The 17,794-nt window shown below is 32.5% G+C and overlaps 1 protein-coding gene across 1 annotated transcript in view; it reads right to left on the reverse strand.

The window, feature by feature from the left end:
• The window catches only part of LOC106106815, an 88,788-nt gene that overhangs the window by 37,607 nt on the left and 33,387 nt on the right, over window positions 1-17,794 (reverse strand). Inside the window, exon 2 of the mRNA XM_013287474.1 lies at window positions 2,797-3,299. Coding sequence (XP_013142928.1) covers window positions 2,797-2,915 — 119 coding nt within the window. The 5' untranslated portion in view covers window positions 2,916-3,299. The remainder of the gene's footprint in view (window positions 1-2,796; window positions 3,300-17,794) is intronic.

The raw sequence follows: 17,794 nt of genomic DNA on the forward strand, positions 1-17,794 counted from the left end.
TACTTTTATCAGTCGTCTGTGAATTCAAAATACTATTCAAATTATTACATGTTGGAGATATTTTTTTCTTAATTCCTATCTATTTCTGGTATAAGTCAATGTGCTTTAAAATATCAAAATCTGATTCATACTGACACTCCAAAGATAATTCCATAACGAATTTTATAGCTCTATTACCAGTAGCCGATTTTATTCTCAAATATTTTATTACATCTTGAAAGCACATATCTGTAGTTACATTACTAAGAATTTGTATTGTAGAAGGAAAATGTAATAAGGAAAAATGTTGTTTACATTTTTATATTACATCAGTTTGCATGAAGACTTTTTCTTATTCTATCATCCACTTGCCCTTATCCCTTACGGATGGTCGGCACAGTTTGTGCTGCTCTTCCATACATCTCTATCAGCCGTCATATCTGAATCCACTCCTTTCTTAAGCATATCCTCTTTCATACAATCCATCCATACTTTCCTCGATCTTCTACTACCTTTGTAGCCATCCACATTCAATCTAAACACTTATTAGTAACAAAGAATATTTTTGCTATTATTTCTTTGAATGTATAGTTTCAATTTAAGAAGGTAGTTGAAAAAAATCTACTCTATTTTTGCCAAGGCTGATTTACTTTAAATTACGAAAGACCGACTATAAAATAGAAATCCCATAAACGGCTAAATTGAAGTTGTGAAACAGCGGTATTTGATTTACATTGAATTTCAATCGAACTTTTATTCTTATTGCTCGTGTCATCAAACGATTTGAACAGCGACAAAATTCTAAGGTATTTTTGTACCTAATATATTACTTTACAAAACGAGTACCACAATTCTGTAGTTTGTTTCTCTTGTTAATAAGTATTTTTTTCTTTTAACATTTTTTTCTCTTCTAGATGGCGTTGTTAACAATTTTTGTAGCCCTGTTAGGTTTTTTAACAGGGATTTTGTCCCGTGAGATAAAAACTTTCAAGTCGTTGCCGGCAATAAGTAATTCGCTTGTCAATTTCGGAAAAATGGACTTCTCTTTTTATTTGGGAGACAAATATAAAGGTAAGTTTATTTTGTATGTAAATTTTTTTTTAGAATGATTACTTGTGATTTAAAATGGAAAATTTTACAGACCTCTTAAACAAACAAGATCCGTATATGCAACCATTCAATTCATTGTTTTCATCTCAACACGAATCAACACTCGACCAGCCATGTCCGTGTTCGAATCTCCGCCAATTGAAAGATCCATTTGCAACGCATCCTTCAGAAATTCTCAACAAAATCTTAATGAGTAACGATCTTTTCTCTTTCAACAAGGAGCTCACTTCTACTTTATGTTGTGATTCCCACGAAAATATACGTGAAGAAGGTGTCTTTTTCGAATTCTCACCTAAACAGAACCAAATGCTTGCAAACACTTTACCAACAAATTCAATGTTTTCACCGCTAACAAAAATTCTCGAGAACTTACTTGGTAAGAGAAATATCTTACCAATGGATTCGATAAAACCACCAGCGATAGACATATTTCTTATGCCCAAGAAAAAATCTCAATTAGACGGAGAAATTGAATCTATGTTGAAAAAGAAACCGGCAATACATGCAGTTGGTGATAACGAGATAAAAGAAAACACAAGAATAACGACTGCATTTTCAAATAAATCATCTGTGAAGAAAGATCTAGCAAAGAAGAAAACAGAAGAAGAACGTACAGTTGACGCTAATCCAAAATTGGATATTACGTCCACTGAAAAACCAATCAACTTTTAAATAATAAAGTATTGAGAATTTAACAGTATAGTATTATTCCAGCCAGGTTTAAGATGCTTTTGCATTTAGTTTGAAAAAGGTTTTTCCCATTTTGCGTTTTCTACACATTCGTAAAAACGTCGAAATAATAAAAATTCATTTACTTTTGATTTTGTACTAAACGAATCATAAATCTTTTCGACCTTTTTAAACACGTTTGGTCTTAATATTGCACATTCCGGTTTTCAAAATTAACCTTTTTTTTTCAATTTCTTTTGTAAAGAAGGAACCCACCATCATTCCTTCATCTAAAATATGAAGTGAAACATCAAATTAAAATATAATTTATGGATCAATTATACAGTCAGCTACATAAATATTTACATTTACAAAGCAACAAAAACTTGTGTACTCTCTTGATTTCAAAAATATACGCGTATGTGTCCATATTATTTCAGCCATGAGTACAAATACGTACGGGATTTTTGAAAATGAATGCCTCTAGAAGTATCTAAAGATTTCTAAATGTATAGATATTTATTTAGCTGACTGTACATTTTATTATTGTTTTAATATCATAGTAATCAGCATTCATTGGCCATTAAGAGATATAACTACACATTACTTCCAAAGAGAGAAATGAACCGCGTATTGAAACATTCAGAACTGTATAATAACAATAAGAACTGAGGATTACATAACTTTTGTACGTGAGATAAATACATAAGTATTATTGTGATCTGCATTATGTATTGAAAGATATTATGCTTGAAAGAAGTCACAGGATTGTGTTTAGATGATTCCATAATATTATCGTCTATACTTATTTTCATTTAGAAAATTAAACATTGAAATTACAAAGCGAAAAACTAAATACTCTTACATGTACGCAGAATCTAATTAATATCAAATATTTCAAAAGAATACCTAATTTTTTTATAACTCAGTAGAGTCAAGAATGTCGATATGTGCACACTAAAGGTGGCCCTTAGTGACACAACTAGAGACACCCAAAGTTGCCATTTACAGACTCTGATTTCAGCTACTAATACTCACTGTTTTTCCTTTCTCTGCTGTCTCTTCTTCTTGAAAGCTCTTTTGACTCGTAGAAGAAGGAACGCGGCCCTGTCTATAGTCAGCACGGAGGGCCGCTTGGTGGCGGTGGGTTCCTCCATACCCTCGTCCTCATCCGCCGCCTCATCGCACAACCTCAGGCCGAGCCATCGTTGTTTAGTTGTTGTCCTCGTGGTTAATTACGTAACGAGAGAGCTTCTATAGAGGTTATCTATAGTTGTGGATTCTATACTATCTTTAGTATTTATAGGATGTTACAGAATTTAATAGAACAAGATTCTTAAAATGCTTCTGATTCTATACAATCTTAAGAGGTATTCTAGTTGGTTTTAGAATTTATTCAGAACAATTTAAAATTGATCAACTATCTAGACATCTACGGTCCTTAGAAGTATTTAGAATGTTCTAGAATTAAATGGACGTTTCACCGTCTGTTATAATTGGACTGATTGAACATTTATTTCGATGGACAGATCTTCTGTTATCTGTAACAAAGGAAAGGTTTATGAATTAATGTCTTTGTCATTCTTAAAAGTTTAAAAGGAATTGGATTAAAAACTTTAGCACAGATTTACTTTGTGGCTTTTAATGTCTTTGTAAAGATAGAACACAATAAAAGATTTTATTTTATATCTTAGTATTTAGTACATAAGTATATTTTAACAAAACCACTAAAATATTACTAATGACATTGTAAAATAGCACTGCAAATTTGAACTAAGTTTGTACTTATGGTATTTTTACATCTGAAGTTTTCTACAACATCTCGTTGGGAAGTTCTAAGAAAAAAATTAAGGTTACGGTTGAAATTCAGTACAATGAAGCAAGTTCTTAAGACTGACCCAACTGTGCTCTGGAGCGCAGTTGATTGTACGAGCCTTTTGTGGCTTTAAACAGAGCACATAATATCGCCCACAGCTAGTTGCGACCACTGCAACAAAGCACTCGTTAGATACACTACATTATATGAAATGCATTCGAAACGAACACAAGGGTAAGCTTTGCTTTTGATCAATTCCTTGACAAAGAAGATATAATCAACATGTTATTTTATTACCCCAAGAATTTTTTTTTCTATAAAACACACCGGACTTCGTCCAGCGTCACTAGCGTTGACCTATTCAAAAGTCTAATCAACAGTACATTAAAGTAAGCTCTGAGACCCTTAATGAAAACGAAGAGTGAGCTAATGATGCAAGCTGATTCAAGCCGGTTTCTGCACTACAAACGACCTCTTTAACGAACCCTCTGGGCTCGAGGTTATGAGTGGCTGTAAAATTTAAAGACCAATAGCGCCCTTATATGGGTATTGAATGCAATTTTCTTAACACAAAAATTAAAAGCTCATTAAAGTTCTCTGAAGGAATTCCCTTTTGTCTAAATCGCACGTGCTTCCTTGCGAACGCAGGCTACGCTACAAATGTGTGGAATTCTACACACTTCACGCGACATACAGAGAAAATCAAATTATTAACACATTTTCTATCCACATTTCTACTTTAGCTCGGGAAAATGTTTGCGTTTTCTTTTTAGATTTTAAATAGCAATAACACTTGTGCAAGACAAAAAATTGTTGCTAATTTTTGACTAATAATAATCTAGATTTGTCAATCAGAGCTGGAATTTGTTGTCATTTTCGAATGTATAATTTAAATTATGAAAAATGTTGTACTAAAATAAGCAGCAATCTGTTGGTTGTTTAAATCTTACTTCTTACTAATCTTAAAATGCGAAAGTTTAGATGGATGGATGGATGTTTGTTAGAGTTTGTAGCCTGAACGGCTGAATAGATCTAGATGAAATTTGGCATAGACGTAGAGGATAGTCTGAAAGAACGAAAAAGCTACTAACTTTTGTTTTTTTTTTTTTTTAAATTTCACAAGGACGGAGTCGCGGGCGAAAGCTACTATGATATATTACTGTTAATTAAGGTATACGTATAACCTTCATTGTATCTACAAGTTGTTAGAGTTCTATAAATAAATTAAATTGAAAATGTGATGTCATATTGTTCTTAGCAATATTTACTTTAGCGTAAACGAAGTCCACATTAAGTTGCGCAAACTTTTCGTTTGCTTAGTGGCTTGACATGATAGCGTTGGACATTTTTGTTTTCCTACATTCGTTGGACACTTGAAATACGTAAGTGTACTGAAGTGGCTTAACTGTACCTTTTCTTATATAAGTTGGGCAAAAAATAATATACTTTGTGTTAGCGATCGAAGAAAAGAACTTTGTTTATTAAGAGGTTTTAGTAACTTTATTCCAGATTTAGTTGATTTCGTAACACTACAAGATAACGTGTTTTAATACTGAACACTAAAAGATGTGGAAAAACTTATTATCATGAAAGAACAAGATTCGGTATGAGAGATGTATAGAAGAGTAATATATTGTCCATACATAATGTGCCGACCCTCTGTAAGGTCAGGAAAATGTCAATTAATAATTCGTAGTAAAATAAACTAAACTCACGATCCAAAATATTTTTTTTTTAATTTACGTAATTAAAGAAATAAGTTCATAAATATTTTACTGAAATCAACTGACGTTCTGAATGCATAAACAGAATAGAGAACGTTCCGTTACGACCTCTGGTAGCGCCACAGACTACGCATAATTCAAATTATGTAAGCAGTACTGACACTGAACATGATACTGTATTCCACTGCTCTGTGTGTTCATAATTTTAAAAAGATGGCACCTCGTGGAGCACATATCATAATAAAAATAAATCCCTATTCAGAGTGTATATTAAGAAACAAAGTTCTACAAGAAATACAGCAATATATATATGTTACAGTTTATAGGATAAATTGCTGAACGGATCTCGATGAAATTTGGCATAGATGTAGAACACAGCCTGAAAGAAAACATAGGCTACTTTCTTTTTTATTTTTTAATTCCACGCGGAGGGAGTCGCGGGCGAAAGGTAGTATTTATCACTAGTTTTTTAACAAACGAATAAATTAAAACAAAAAACGAGCAAGCGGTAACTAGAATTCGCTAAAATAAAGCGACCGTGAGCGTAGTCATCCGCATTAACAGTTTCTTCGGCAGTGGAAATAGTAACGAAAACAACAGAACTGCAGTAAAATTTCTTGGTAGCGTCAAGTAGTACATCAGTTGTCAAGTTTAATGCATCAAGCGTGCAGCGATGCAAACATTTACCTTGTCTAAGTGCAACTTAGATTCAAAGTAAACACTTTTGAAAGTTGCCAAGCGAATGTTAAGCATAACGTATGCGGAAGAACAAATATTTGCTTTAAAATGCGAGCCATGTTACTGACTATGTAGGAAACTATTTTAACATAATTTTACTAGTATTTTTTACCATATTTACTACCTTTTACACGCAACTCTGTTCGCGTGGATTTGAAAAAACAGAAGCAATTTGCTCTTCTAGATTATGCTCTACATCTATGTCCAATTTAATCGAGATTCGTTTAGTCGTTTAGGCAGCAAACTCTAACAAACATCTATCGATATTAAACATTCGCATTTATAATATTAGTAAGACTGAAGACTACTAATATTACAAAGTCTCTCCCCCATTAAAAGTCTGATAAAAAATATTATATGAAATGTTTGTTTGTAAACTTTCCGGACGATTTTATTTGATGACGTCACACTAAACGCTTTGAACGATCGTGCCTCTCGTCTTGTTCGGCGCTCTCGCTTGCACGTGCGGCTGAGGAGGAACGTGACAATGAATCATGCTTTTTGACTACAACCGGCGTTAATCAATTTATGAGCCCAAACTATTTTTCACATTTTTGAAGACATCATCTATTCATGTGAAACCGGGTCGTCTTACTAGTTTTAGTGTAACAATATCTTCTTACATTATAGATTCTTGTTAGCGCAAGTTATGTAATTTTATCCGCATTATCTTATTAAATACAGCGTTTCCCGTTTCTTTCAAGAAAATTTCTCTTTCAGTAGCATAGTTTTCTATAATTACGCTCTTTTCTACTTTTCTTATTGTCAGAGAATAAATTGAATAGTATTAAATAAAAATGTACAAAGAATTTCCATAATGTCTTTGTTATTTCCCTACGACAATAACTAGTAAAAGGTTATAATAAAAGTTATAGAAAACCGTTAAAAATCCAAAAGAAAATTCTATTAAGCAAATAAAATTATCTGATGCCAGTAATTATCACGTTATAATTTATCATACTTTACAGACCTCTCTTAGAACAATCATTGCTTGATAAAGAACCTTTTGTTTACCTCCACGTGTACTTGATTTATTAAGTTAATTAAAATGGAAGTAATTAATTTACATGTCCAGTCATCAACAGAGGTTGAACGTGCTTATTAAAGCCTCATTTCGTATTCAAAATGAGAATATTGGACCTCCGTTAAGAATATTTTAAGCGAAATATTTTCGTATCCAATTTTTAATAGGATAATATGGTGTAAGAACGGGGAACCTTAATGTTAAATAATAAGAGATATTTTTGAACTACAAGACAAGAAAGTTAGCCTTTAGATCATTTTTCCAGTAGCCCGACTATAGCAACTCTAGCCGAGCTACCATTTCCACTAGTCGCAGGAGGTTAAACCGCGGAGTCACTCGAGCTAGTAGAAAAATTTTTTAACAAATAAAATAGAACCTTTTTTGCAGATCTTAAGTCGTATTGTCGTAAATAAATCTGGGAACGAATCATTTTATAATTAGCAATACGGATGAACAAAGTTGGAGTTTAATGTAGAAGTCTCGTTCAGCAATGTTAAGTCGCGGTATCACTCGAGCTGGTAGAAAAATTTTATAACAAAGATAATAGGACCTTTTTCTACAGATCCTAAGTCGTATTGTTGTAGATAAACCTGGGAACACTCAATTTATAATTAGCAATACGGATAAAATAACAAAGTTGCAGTTTACTGTAGAAGTCTCGTCCATCAATGGGTCAAATGGAAGCAATAAAAATTGAAAGCTATTCATGAGTTTCTTGGAAAGTATTGTAGTAATCATAAAGGTATATCAACGTGTTCTATAAAATTAAGTATCTGAACAGACCGCTCTTAGAACTGAGAGTAAACAATAAAAAGTTAACGTTACAAAATATTTTTACCCTAATTTAGAAGTATCGGGTTTATGATCTATATTTCTTTTACTGCTACTTAAAAGTTATGTTTAAGAAGGTTTTATATTATTGAAAGATGTATTTTTTGTTATAAAAACATTGTTTTTATGTATAGTGTTGGCAACAAAGTAAGTTTTATGCTAGCAACCGTAACGAAGTGTAAAAAAAATACTAAGTAAAAGACTCTTTGCGAAAGAACTTATCAACAATACGAAATGTAAAAAAGGAAAAATACATTTAAATCAGTATGTTTTCTTTTACCATCAACTAACATGGAGAACTATCGCACAACTGTTTAGTCGCGCTTTCTATGAGCTTATACGGAGGTGCGCACAATACTCGATCTTTAGTTGTGCAACTAAACAGTTGAATTGGCTGTGAAACAATCGACAATCGCACGACAGTGCGATAGTTTAGTCCAAGGTGTGCGCCCAATCTTAGTGTTCATACATAAATGCAAGGCACATAACGTGTAACTTTTACGATAACCTGTTAAATGTCATTTGTACATTGTACAATATTCCAAAGGTGTCAATAAAAATGATTGCGCAAATAACGAGCTCTTGCTTGAAGACAATAAAATAGACATAAGAAAAGGAATCACTAATTCAACGATATTCACAGACAATAATATTTTATTACCTGCCAGCTTTGCTCAGTTTAACACTTGATTTTATAATTTACGGTAAGTTTATACTAATCGTAGGTCCATTTTAATTAGAAAAAAGTTAAAAACGGATTGCAATAGTCAAATACAATACTAAAGTTTAGATGCATGGATGGATAGATAGAGTTTGTAGCCTAAACGGCTGAATGGATCTCGATTAAATTTGGCATAGACGTAAAGGATAGTCTGTTTTTCTAATTCCACATGGACGAGGTCGAGGGCCAAAACTAGTGCAGAATAAAGTAAAAAATCATTTTATTACAAATAAAAAACTTTCTGCAAGAATCGTTAGAACATCCTACAAAGTTTTAAATTGATTATTTTTCGAACGCATAGAGGACAAACATTTTATATCTAAAAGTAGACAATGAAACGCATTAAAGCCTGTCAAGATGTCAGATTCCTGTATGGAGTACTTAACTATGCCATGGATCGATACGCCATGGCTATTGTCAGTCACGCCTCCCTTTGTTATATACCCTTGAAGAATGACTCAACACAGTATAGTCAAGAGATTTAATAACTGTAAAAATCTTCGCCTTTGTTAAGTAATTGCGAAAAGAAACTACACCTAAAAGCAAATGTATCGTTGTTTTATTACTGGTTTTGCCCACGATTAGGTATGACTGGAATTATACAAAACAAAAGTAAGTAAAGTAAGTAGCCTGTTCTTTCGGGCTCCCTTCCTCTGCATCTATACCAAATTTCATCGTGATGCTTTCAGCAGTTTAGGCTACAAACCCTAACAAACATCCATTTATCTAAACTTTCGCATTTACAATATTAGTATGATTACTAATGGCCGGTTTCCCAACTAGTTTAACTACCTTAGTACTGTATTTGGTACGATTATTTCGTGAAATGCGTTTCCGAACTACGTAACTTGAGTTTTACACTGATGAATCATTAGGTAACAATAAAATGAATGTAAACTTCAGAAACCCAGCATTAGGCATATTACCTCAATGCGTTAGTATATGACTGCTGTATTTTGAATGTGCGAACACACTGTATACTGCAACAACTAACAGATTACTATTATCTTATCGTTCAATGTACACAAAATTTGGCAGCCAAAGGATTACTTGTTTGACTTTATTGAATCGACTAACAAGCTATCGATGCAGCTACAAGCTTAACGATTAAGAGGGGGCGTACACTTTAGACTAAACTATCGCACAACTGTTTACTCTCACTTTGATTCTTATGAGCTGATATGGAGGTGCGCACACTATTAAATTTGCCAACAATGTGCTCTTTCTGCTTATATATGGTAAAAGGAAATAATTGTATTTTTATTTGTAACGGAAATACTAAAAAACTAAAAATAATATTTCTACAATTAAAAAGCAACGCTATCACTTAATTACATGTTATATTGATTACTAGAGTATTTAAATATGCGCGTACGAAGTCGCGTGCAATAATGAGTGTTATATAAAAACGTTAACGGATATAAACAAGTGCTGATTGTTTTGTAACAAATGTAATATCACTTAAGATGTTTTTTTGTTTATATCACACTGCTAACTTTTGATTTTTTTTATTCTACGCGGAAGAAGTCGCGTGCGTAAGCCAGTTCTTCGTAAAATGATGTTATAGTCTAATATACTGTTAGAATCATATCATGTCTCCGCAGTCCTTTTTGATGAAGAATTCAAGCGGAAGTGCCTCGTTGTTGAAAGCGTAATAAAGTTTCCAGTTTTAATGTCCCCATGTCCCCCTGTCCCCCTGTTTTATGACTTCAAGTTTGGATGATATCCGATACGATACGGAAGGACTTCTAAGTGATGGTCGGTGGTGCATTTTATGGCCACATTAACGGCTTATTCAATACTTTAATGATTATTTACACCTATATGTGATAACGGTTTTTACCCGATTGACATAAATGTACGACGTAACCGATTTTCGAATCTATTTCCTTTGACACAAAGTACAGTACAGTACAGTTGATGGAAATACTTGTTTAAACTGTAGTCATTCTCACAAACAAATATTTCGTAACATTTGTGACGTTAGAATACCTGTACAAAATATAGCTATCTCTATCTTTCTTAAAGAGAATAAAAGAGTACAGTGTAAGATTTAGTACAGATTTACTACTGCTAGTAATATTTAAGTCTGGTTTTATATACGAAGGCAAATTTATCATAGGAATAATCTTCAATAAATTTTGAATCAAATATTCTATCAAGGATTTTGAGCAGCTGTGCTTACGTTAATCAATTTACTTTGGAAATTATATCAATTCAGGGTTATTCCCAAACGTCACTGAGTTATACAAACTAGAACAACTTAAACAAAGATTTCAAACTACCTTCAGAAATTTGTGTTTAATAAAACTTTTATTGAGATACAAAAGTATTATATCTTTGTGTTTTATTGAAGCTATTTATTAATTTAATTGTATTTTGAGAATTAAACTTGTAAATTAATATTATTTGTAAATTACAATAATTATAAAATAAATAAACACCCACGTTTTAACTCAAAGGGAACGTTAAGTTTTTATTCATACTTTTCGATATAAGTTTAAGCCTATATAGGTAACACTGGCACTAAAGATTTTTACTAAGACAACTGACTTTTTTTAAAGTAAAATCAATTTTCTATTGACATAAATGTTATTATGCCTGCCATACACCTTCGGTATAATTTAACAGTCGTTTTTGTTTCGTACGTTCAGTAAAAACGTTTTTTTTTAAACTGAAGGTGTAAAACAGGCATTATTTATAATTTTGGAATTCTATTAAAAGTGTAATGTAATTTGTTTTTTGTACTAAATATTTTATTTACTGTTATAAAGACACAGATAATAAATTCAGTTTTCAATTTATTCTGTCTAGTTCATTTGCAATAAAATATTTTTATTCTTATTTCATGTAAATATTTATATTGTTAGAGATGTATGAAGTCAGTTTATACGTTTTTAACGAGTTTTATTATAAGTGTATATAAATTGCATATATTATAAAACTTAATAAAATTTATTTTACGTTCTTGGAAAAGCTCTTAACCCTTGCAGCTGTATTTAACTATACATTTTTTTATAACAAAAGGTGGCAAACGAGCAAGCGGCCACCTGAATCCGCCAAAATGGCGAAGCGACCGCTGTCCATAGACATCCGCAATCGCAGATGCGTTGCCTACCCTTATCCGACGGAGGAGGAGATGCACATAAAGAGGATATTTCCCCTTCCTATGCATCTCCTCCACCGTCAAATCCACTTCCCGTTCCCATCCTTTCCTTTAAGAAAAGGGTGGTAAAGAGAAAGGGACTTAAATTAGGCCTCCGGTACCACACTCATCAGACGAAACACGGAATTGCTTCCACTTCACGCCTGTCTTCTGTGTGGTCGTGGTATTACTGGGGGCGTGCCGGCCCTGCAGTGCTAAGATGTTAAAGCGGGCACTACCACTGTTAAATTTATTAAACATATATTTAACTAAACTATGCTAATTAATTTATTCATACTATATTACTTGATTTAAATATTTCTTAGTGTAAATAGAATCGTGCAGCTCTCACTGGATTTAAAATATCAAAACGGGCGAGTTATTCCTGGCTGTATTACAAATTAGTCTTTGGAAGTTTTTAAAAGATTTTTTATATAAAAATTAATGTTATTCTACCAATTATTTAACGGATGAACCTTCTTTAAAAAGTAACTGATATTAGCCCTACTATCAATAATAGTTTCAGATATATACCTTTAAACTGTCGTGGTTATTACATAATGTTCGTAAGATACGGGTTTCTTACCACTATTGAATTTTTTTAGCTCCCGATATTTCGACACAATTGCATTAACAATGAACCAATTACGAACATTACAATAGTGTCAGATATAAAATCAATAAAATCTGAACAAACCAATTAATTTTTAAAGGTTTAGTTTATGTTTTAAGCCCGCTCATGATCAGTTTTATCGGAACAGTTCGATAGTTCAGACAAATCTGATAAAACTGGGAACTCTTCAGTTCATTTGCCAACACACATTAGATTCCCCTGAATCCTGTTCAGAACTTGTCAGCTAAAACTAAGCGTGTGTAGCTGGCTTTAGAAGAGTCAAAGACTAAGCTAGCATAAGTATAACTATAAAATTAAATATATATGTATGTCGCAATCAGAAGAAGAAATCAATTTGAATTAAAGTCATAATTAGAACACGAGCGCCGCCAAGCGACTTTCGTGCGAACATAGATTATTCTGAAAATAGGGATCGTTGCGAGAACATTGTTTGAATGATATGAGCTTGGTAGATTGATGATTTCCTGACTGAGGAGTATTGTGAATGTGTTCCTGGAATCCGACTTTACCCATGGCCGCCCACATGTGATCTCGAGTAGTAGTAATTCTGATATCGTGCTAGCTCAAGCCGACATATAGATACAAATGTATCATATTGATGTAATTATAATTATCAAGATATCTATAAATCTATTAAGGAATACTATATTAGAAAATCTGAGTTCAATAGTTTCTGAACATATTCACATCTTGACTGATATTTAGGTTAACTAATTAAGCAATTTAATTGATATTTCAGTTAATTAATTTCAACGTTTAACTTCAACTTAACTATCATAACAAGGTAATAGCATAGGAATTAGTATTAACAGACAATTCAAAATCCATTTCTAACTTAATTGAGCCTATTTCGATATTACGGCCGATTTTCCAGCGACATTTAACCATTCGTTAGTGTTATTCGTTCGATAACTTCATGAAATGCGTTCCCGAAATACGTAACTTGAGTTTATTACATAGAAACTTAGGTAACATAACACTAGTGAATTACTAGATAATGATAAAATGGTAACTTCTGCAAGAATAAGTCATTAACTGGTATACTTCTCTTTACTAATATTGTAGAGAGGAAAGATTTGTATTTTTGTATGTATTTGATTCACGTAAAAACTACTTGGTCGATTTCAAAAATTCTTTCACCATTAGAAAGGTAATTTATCTGTGAGTAATATAGACTATATTTTTATTATTTATAATTTCACGGGGGCGAAGTCGCGAGTAAAAGCTAGGTATGTAATAAATGAAAATGGTAATGGAAGTTTGTTAGATTTATTAAGTCGAAGCAGTTTCTTTTTACAACGATACTTAGTTTCGTAAGACCTAATGTTAGGTTAATAGGTTTTCTTTACATTTACACTAATTGGAGCCTTTTAAAGTTGTAAATATCCATATTAAAGAAACCTTTTAGAAATATAAATGAAAATATCTTACTAATATTATAAAAATGAATAAGTAGATGGGTGGTTGCTTGTTAGAGTTGGGCTGTAAACGTTTGAATGGATCTTAATGAAATTTGGCATAGCCGTACAAGATAATCTAGAAGAACGCATTTTATTTTCATTTGCTCGGACAGAGTCGCGGGCAAAAGCTATAATAGTTCACATTTTTAAAGCAAATATATCTGTAGCAATTAGTTTTTGTCTTTTTATCAAATGTATCATATATTTAAAAACTACTTTTGCTCTTTTATGGCCTATCCATCACTAGCTGACAGAGGCTAAGATAGCTTAAAAATGACGTCACTGTCAGATGGAACAAAGTCCGATATTTCCATCATATCTTAACGTTGCATTGTTATCAGATAATTTACAATTTTGTGGGACAGGCCCTTAACATTTTAAATAAATTTTAAAATGTTACTATTCAGATTCGTGGCTCGATTACAAGATTTATTTCAAGCCAGTTTCAAGATTTGTTGAATAGACATAAATCTTTTGAAACGATAATGTCTTGAATCCGCTGAATGATGCGCTACTTCAGTAATTCACGGATCATTTGAAACGTGAAAACCTCTATTTATCGCAAAAGCAATGTATTGTATTTTACAAATCTATTAAATGTTATACGTATTATTTACAGGCTAGAATTAAATCAAAAACTTCAACATAACAAAAAAAGGTTGGATGTATTTTTGTCCAAACTAAATCTTATTTTCAACTAGCTGTTGCCTGCGACTTCGTCCACGCAAGATAAATAAAGTAGCCTATAATATCCTAGTCTATGTTAGCTACCCGATTACCGAGATTCCCCGGAACAAACGCGGCTTGCGGACAGACAGATAAATCTTCCCAAAATCTGGTATTTTTCTTATGATATTACAGACACTCCAATTATATGTATAGATAGATTACGTATTTCAATTTTATTGATATTATTTAAATATTCAAATTTAATACAGCAACGCGATAAAATGTGAAAAATATTTTCTCATAAAAAGGCAGAAAAATGAACAATCCAAATAATCGAAAGTCCCTTAAGGGTGAGTGGTTATACAAGAGAGTCGTGAACTTCCAACACATTTGTAAATATTTCACTTATTCATAACAAGGGTTGTATTTGTAATTTTACTCTTAAGGGTTTTTTTATTGTTCACATTTCTAAAGTAAAATATTCTGATTTATAAAGTCCACTGCATACTTTCAGTTCACATTAAAAAATGGATAATAGAACTGTACAGTTTAAACTGATGTGTAGAACTGTCCGGATTCATCATCAGCCTTTATCTACCAACTGTTGTACATGTCTTCACCATTACTGCACCTACTGTACGTTTTAACTGACGGTTGATATTTTTTTTTGTTGTCGCGGGGAATGCATTTACGCACTGCACCGTTCGTGTGGGACTACCGGCGTTATATTCCGGCCGGACTACCCACTAAACCCCGCGGTGTTCTTCGCTCAACCTGGCCGTGGCATCTTACATAAATGTGAACGTATGTAGTGGGCTTTATTATCTAAAGACTGGTCTAATAGTCTCTATGTTATTTTGTATATTGTTTTTAATTAGACTTTGTTTACTAGATTTTTTTATTTAATTTCATAGAAGAATTTAAGGTAAAATTTAAGAACGAGAAACATTTTCAAAACGTTAATAGTTTTTAAGCGTTATTCGATTTATAAACACGTTAAGATTATAGTTAAACTAGCTGTTCCCGTGCGGCTTCATCCGCATGAAATTATAAAAACTTTATTTTATTGTTTACATTTGTCAAATTCTCAGTTGCAAATGTCAAAATATCAATTACCTTACTATGGCAATCTTGCTTCCTTGATGTTGGCAGCAACTTATGGTCTCTTTCCTCATTAGTGTTTTTATCCAAAATATTTACCCCCAAAGTTTAATGCCGTGAAAATATATAGCCTAAAGCGTGGAATAAGTGTAGGGCTTTTTATTAATAAAAGAATTATTCAAAAATATGCTGTAATTGCTGTCATCTTAGGCAACAAAGAAGTGTGTGTTAAGGCTTTATTATAAGAAGAAGTATAGATTAGAAATCGAATCAAAACGCTTGAATGTATTTAAAGTTGAGTCGAATAACATTTAATGGGACGAGATATAACTAACGTTAATATAACTAAGGTAACTAATTGCTATCATAATGGCTGCTGTTAAATTTGATTCCAAGTTTCATGTTACGACCGAATTTGTACAATACATTTTTATTTATATCAGGTAAAATTTTCTGACCTTTTCTAGTGTTAAAAATGACGCAATGTCCTGGACTATGGGGCCGGTGTTAGGATAGGGCTAGGTTGAGCAATGATCTGCGAATTACAATCACACGTAAGCCTATTACCCCTCCCTCTACAACGATCGCTGGAAAAAAAGGCTATGCGAAGACTAGGAATTCGGCTACGTATATTTTGAGAAAATTAATTTCACTTTATTAAGAACTAATTGTGGCTCGCGACTTTGTCCACATGATATTAAAAATCATGAAAAACCCTATGTTACTCACAGATAAATTTCCTTCATAATGGTGAAAGAATTCTTAAAATTGGCCCAGTAGTTATTGAGTTACTTCAAAAATACAAATCTTGTCTCTTTATAACATTAGTATACATTACTGTAATAAACAATTTCTTAAATACGATATGTCAAAATATGAATCAGGATGCTACATCTTGTACACTAGTTATTTATTTTCTTTTGTACAATTTTCCGTACACTTCCAAGTCGCTGATCCATAAAATTAGCTGAATCTCATTACCCGTTTGATATTAATTTTGAACTGGACCATCGCGTAGCCGCAGTGTTACGTAAAACTCTCACTGCAAGAGCTCTTCGCTAAAACGTCCATATGTTAAAATTCTGAATGAAAAATGCGAATCATCTCTGAGAATTTTTATGCTAAAATACAAAGTCAGCTTTTGCTCTTTAGAAAAAAGAAAATGTGAAATAACTTTGGGAGTGTTGCCAGATGTAACAGAGAAGTATAGCCCCTTAGTTTCATTGCTTGGTTTAAATCACTAAATGCTTATTTCATTAAAACCGCTTAATTTATTTGCCGCTTAATTTATTTGTTTGTAATATTAATTTGTAGTTGCTTAATATTTATTGTCATTTTAAAGATCTAATCGTATTCGCATTTTTGATTAAAATCATAAAATTTTTAAGACGTTGCTATATTTCAGATATGTTTAAATTCTCTTCCTTATTAAAGTGTCAATTTTAAACTTACGGAAGAGGTGAGTGACCTCGTAGCTTCCATTTAGAGCAATTTGCCGTAAATTATAGCCCGTGCTGTCATTAGAGGTCGGCACCGCCCTAGGACCGGCTCAAGTGAGCTATCTGTAGTGAACGATGCACTTACGCTCGGTACACCACAGTAACACTATGAAGTACAATAAACTGTACTGTACAGCATAGTCGAGGACTTTTATTTCCTACCCATTCGAATCAAATGTACATGAAATTAACAATGCGTTTAAGTCGAAAAGCAACACCCATACTTGTTAACATCAAGATGGATAAGTCTATTGGGTTTTTAATTATTTATTATTAATGTTAGAAGTTTGATGAAAGGTTTAGTTAATTTATCTTATCAAAGACGTAGCGCGTAGAAGTGTACAACTTCGCTAAACTTTCGGGTTCATCTCTAATCCCAGACGTGATCAAATTTACTTGATCCCTGGCTTTATTTAAACACTGCAACTGTATTGTATATTTCATCTAAAAGACGACAGATTAAAAACTTATGTATAGTTTAAATCATACTAATATTATAAATGCGAAAGTTTAGATGGATGGATGTTTGTTAGTTTGTAGCCTAAACGGCTGAACGGATTTTGATGATATTTGGCACAGACATAGAGAATAGTATGGAAGAATGCATAGACTTACTTTTGTTTTTGTTTTTTTTTTTTTAATTCCACGCTGCCGTAGTCACGGGCGAAAGCTAG

The sequence above is a fragment of the Papilio polytes genome, unplaced genomic scaffold (genome assembly GCF_000836215.1).
Source record: "Papilio polytes unplaced genomic scaffold, Ppol_1.0 DF822067.1, whole genome shotgun sequence".
Lineage (NCBI taxonomy): Eukaryota > Metazoa > Arthropoda > Insecta > Lepidoptera > Papilionidae > Papilio > Papilio polytes.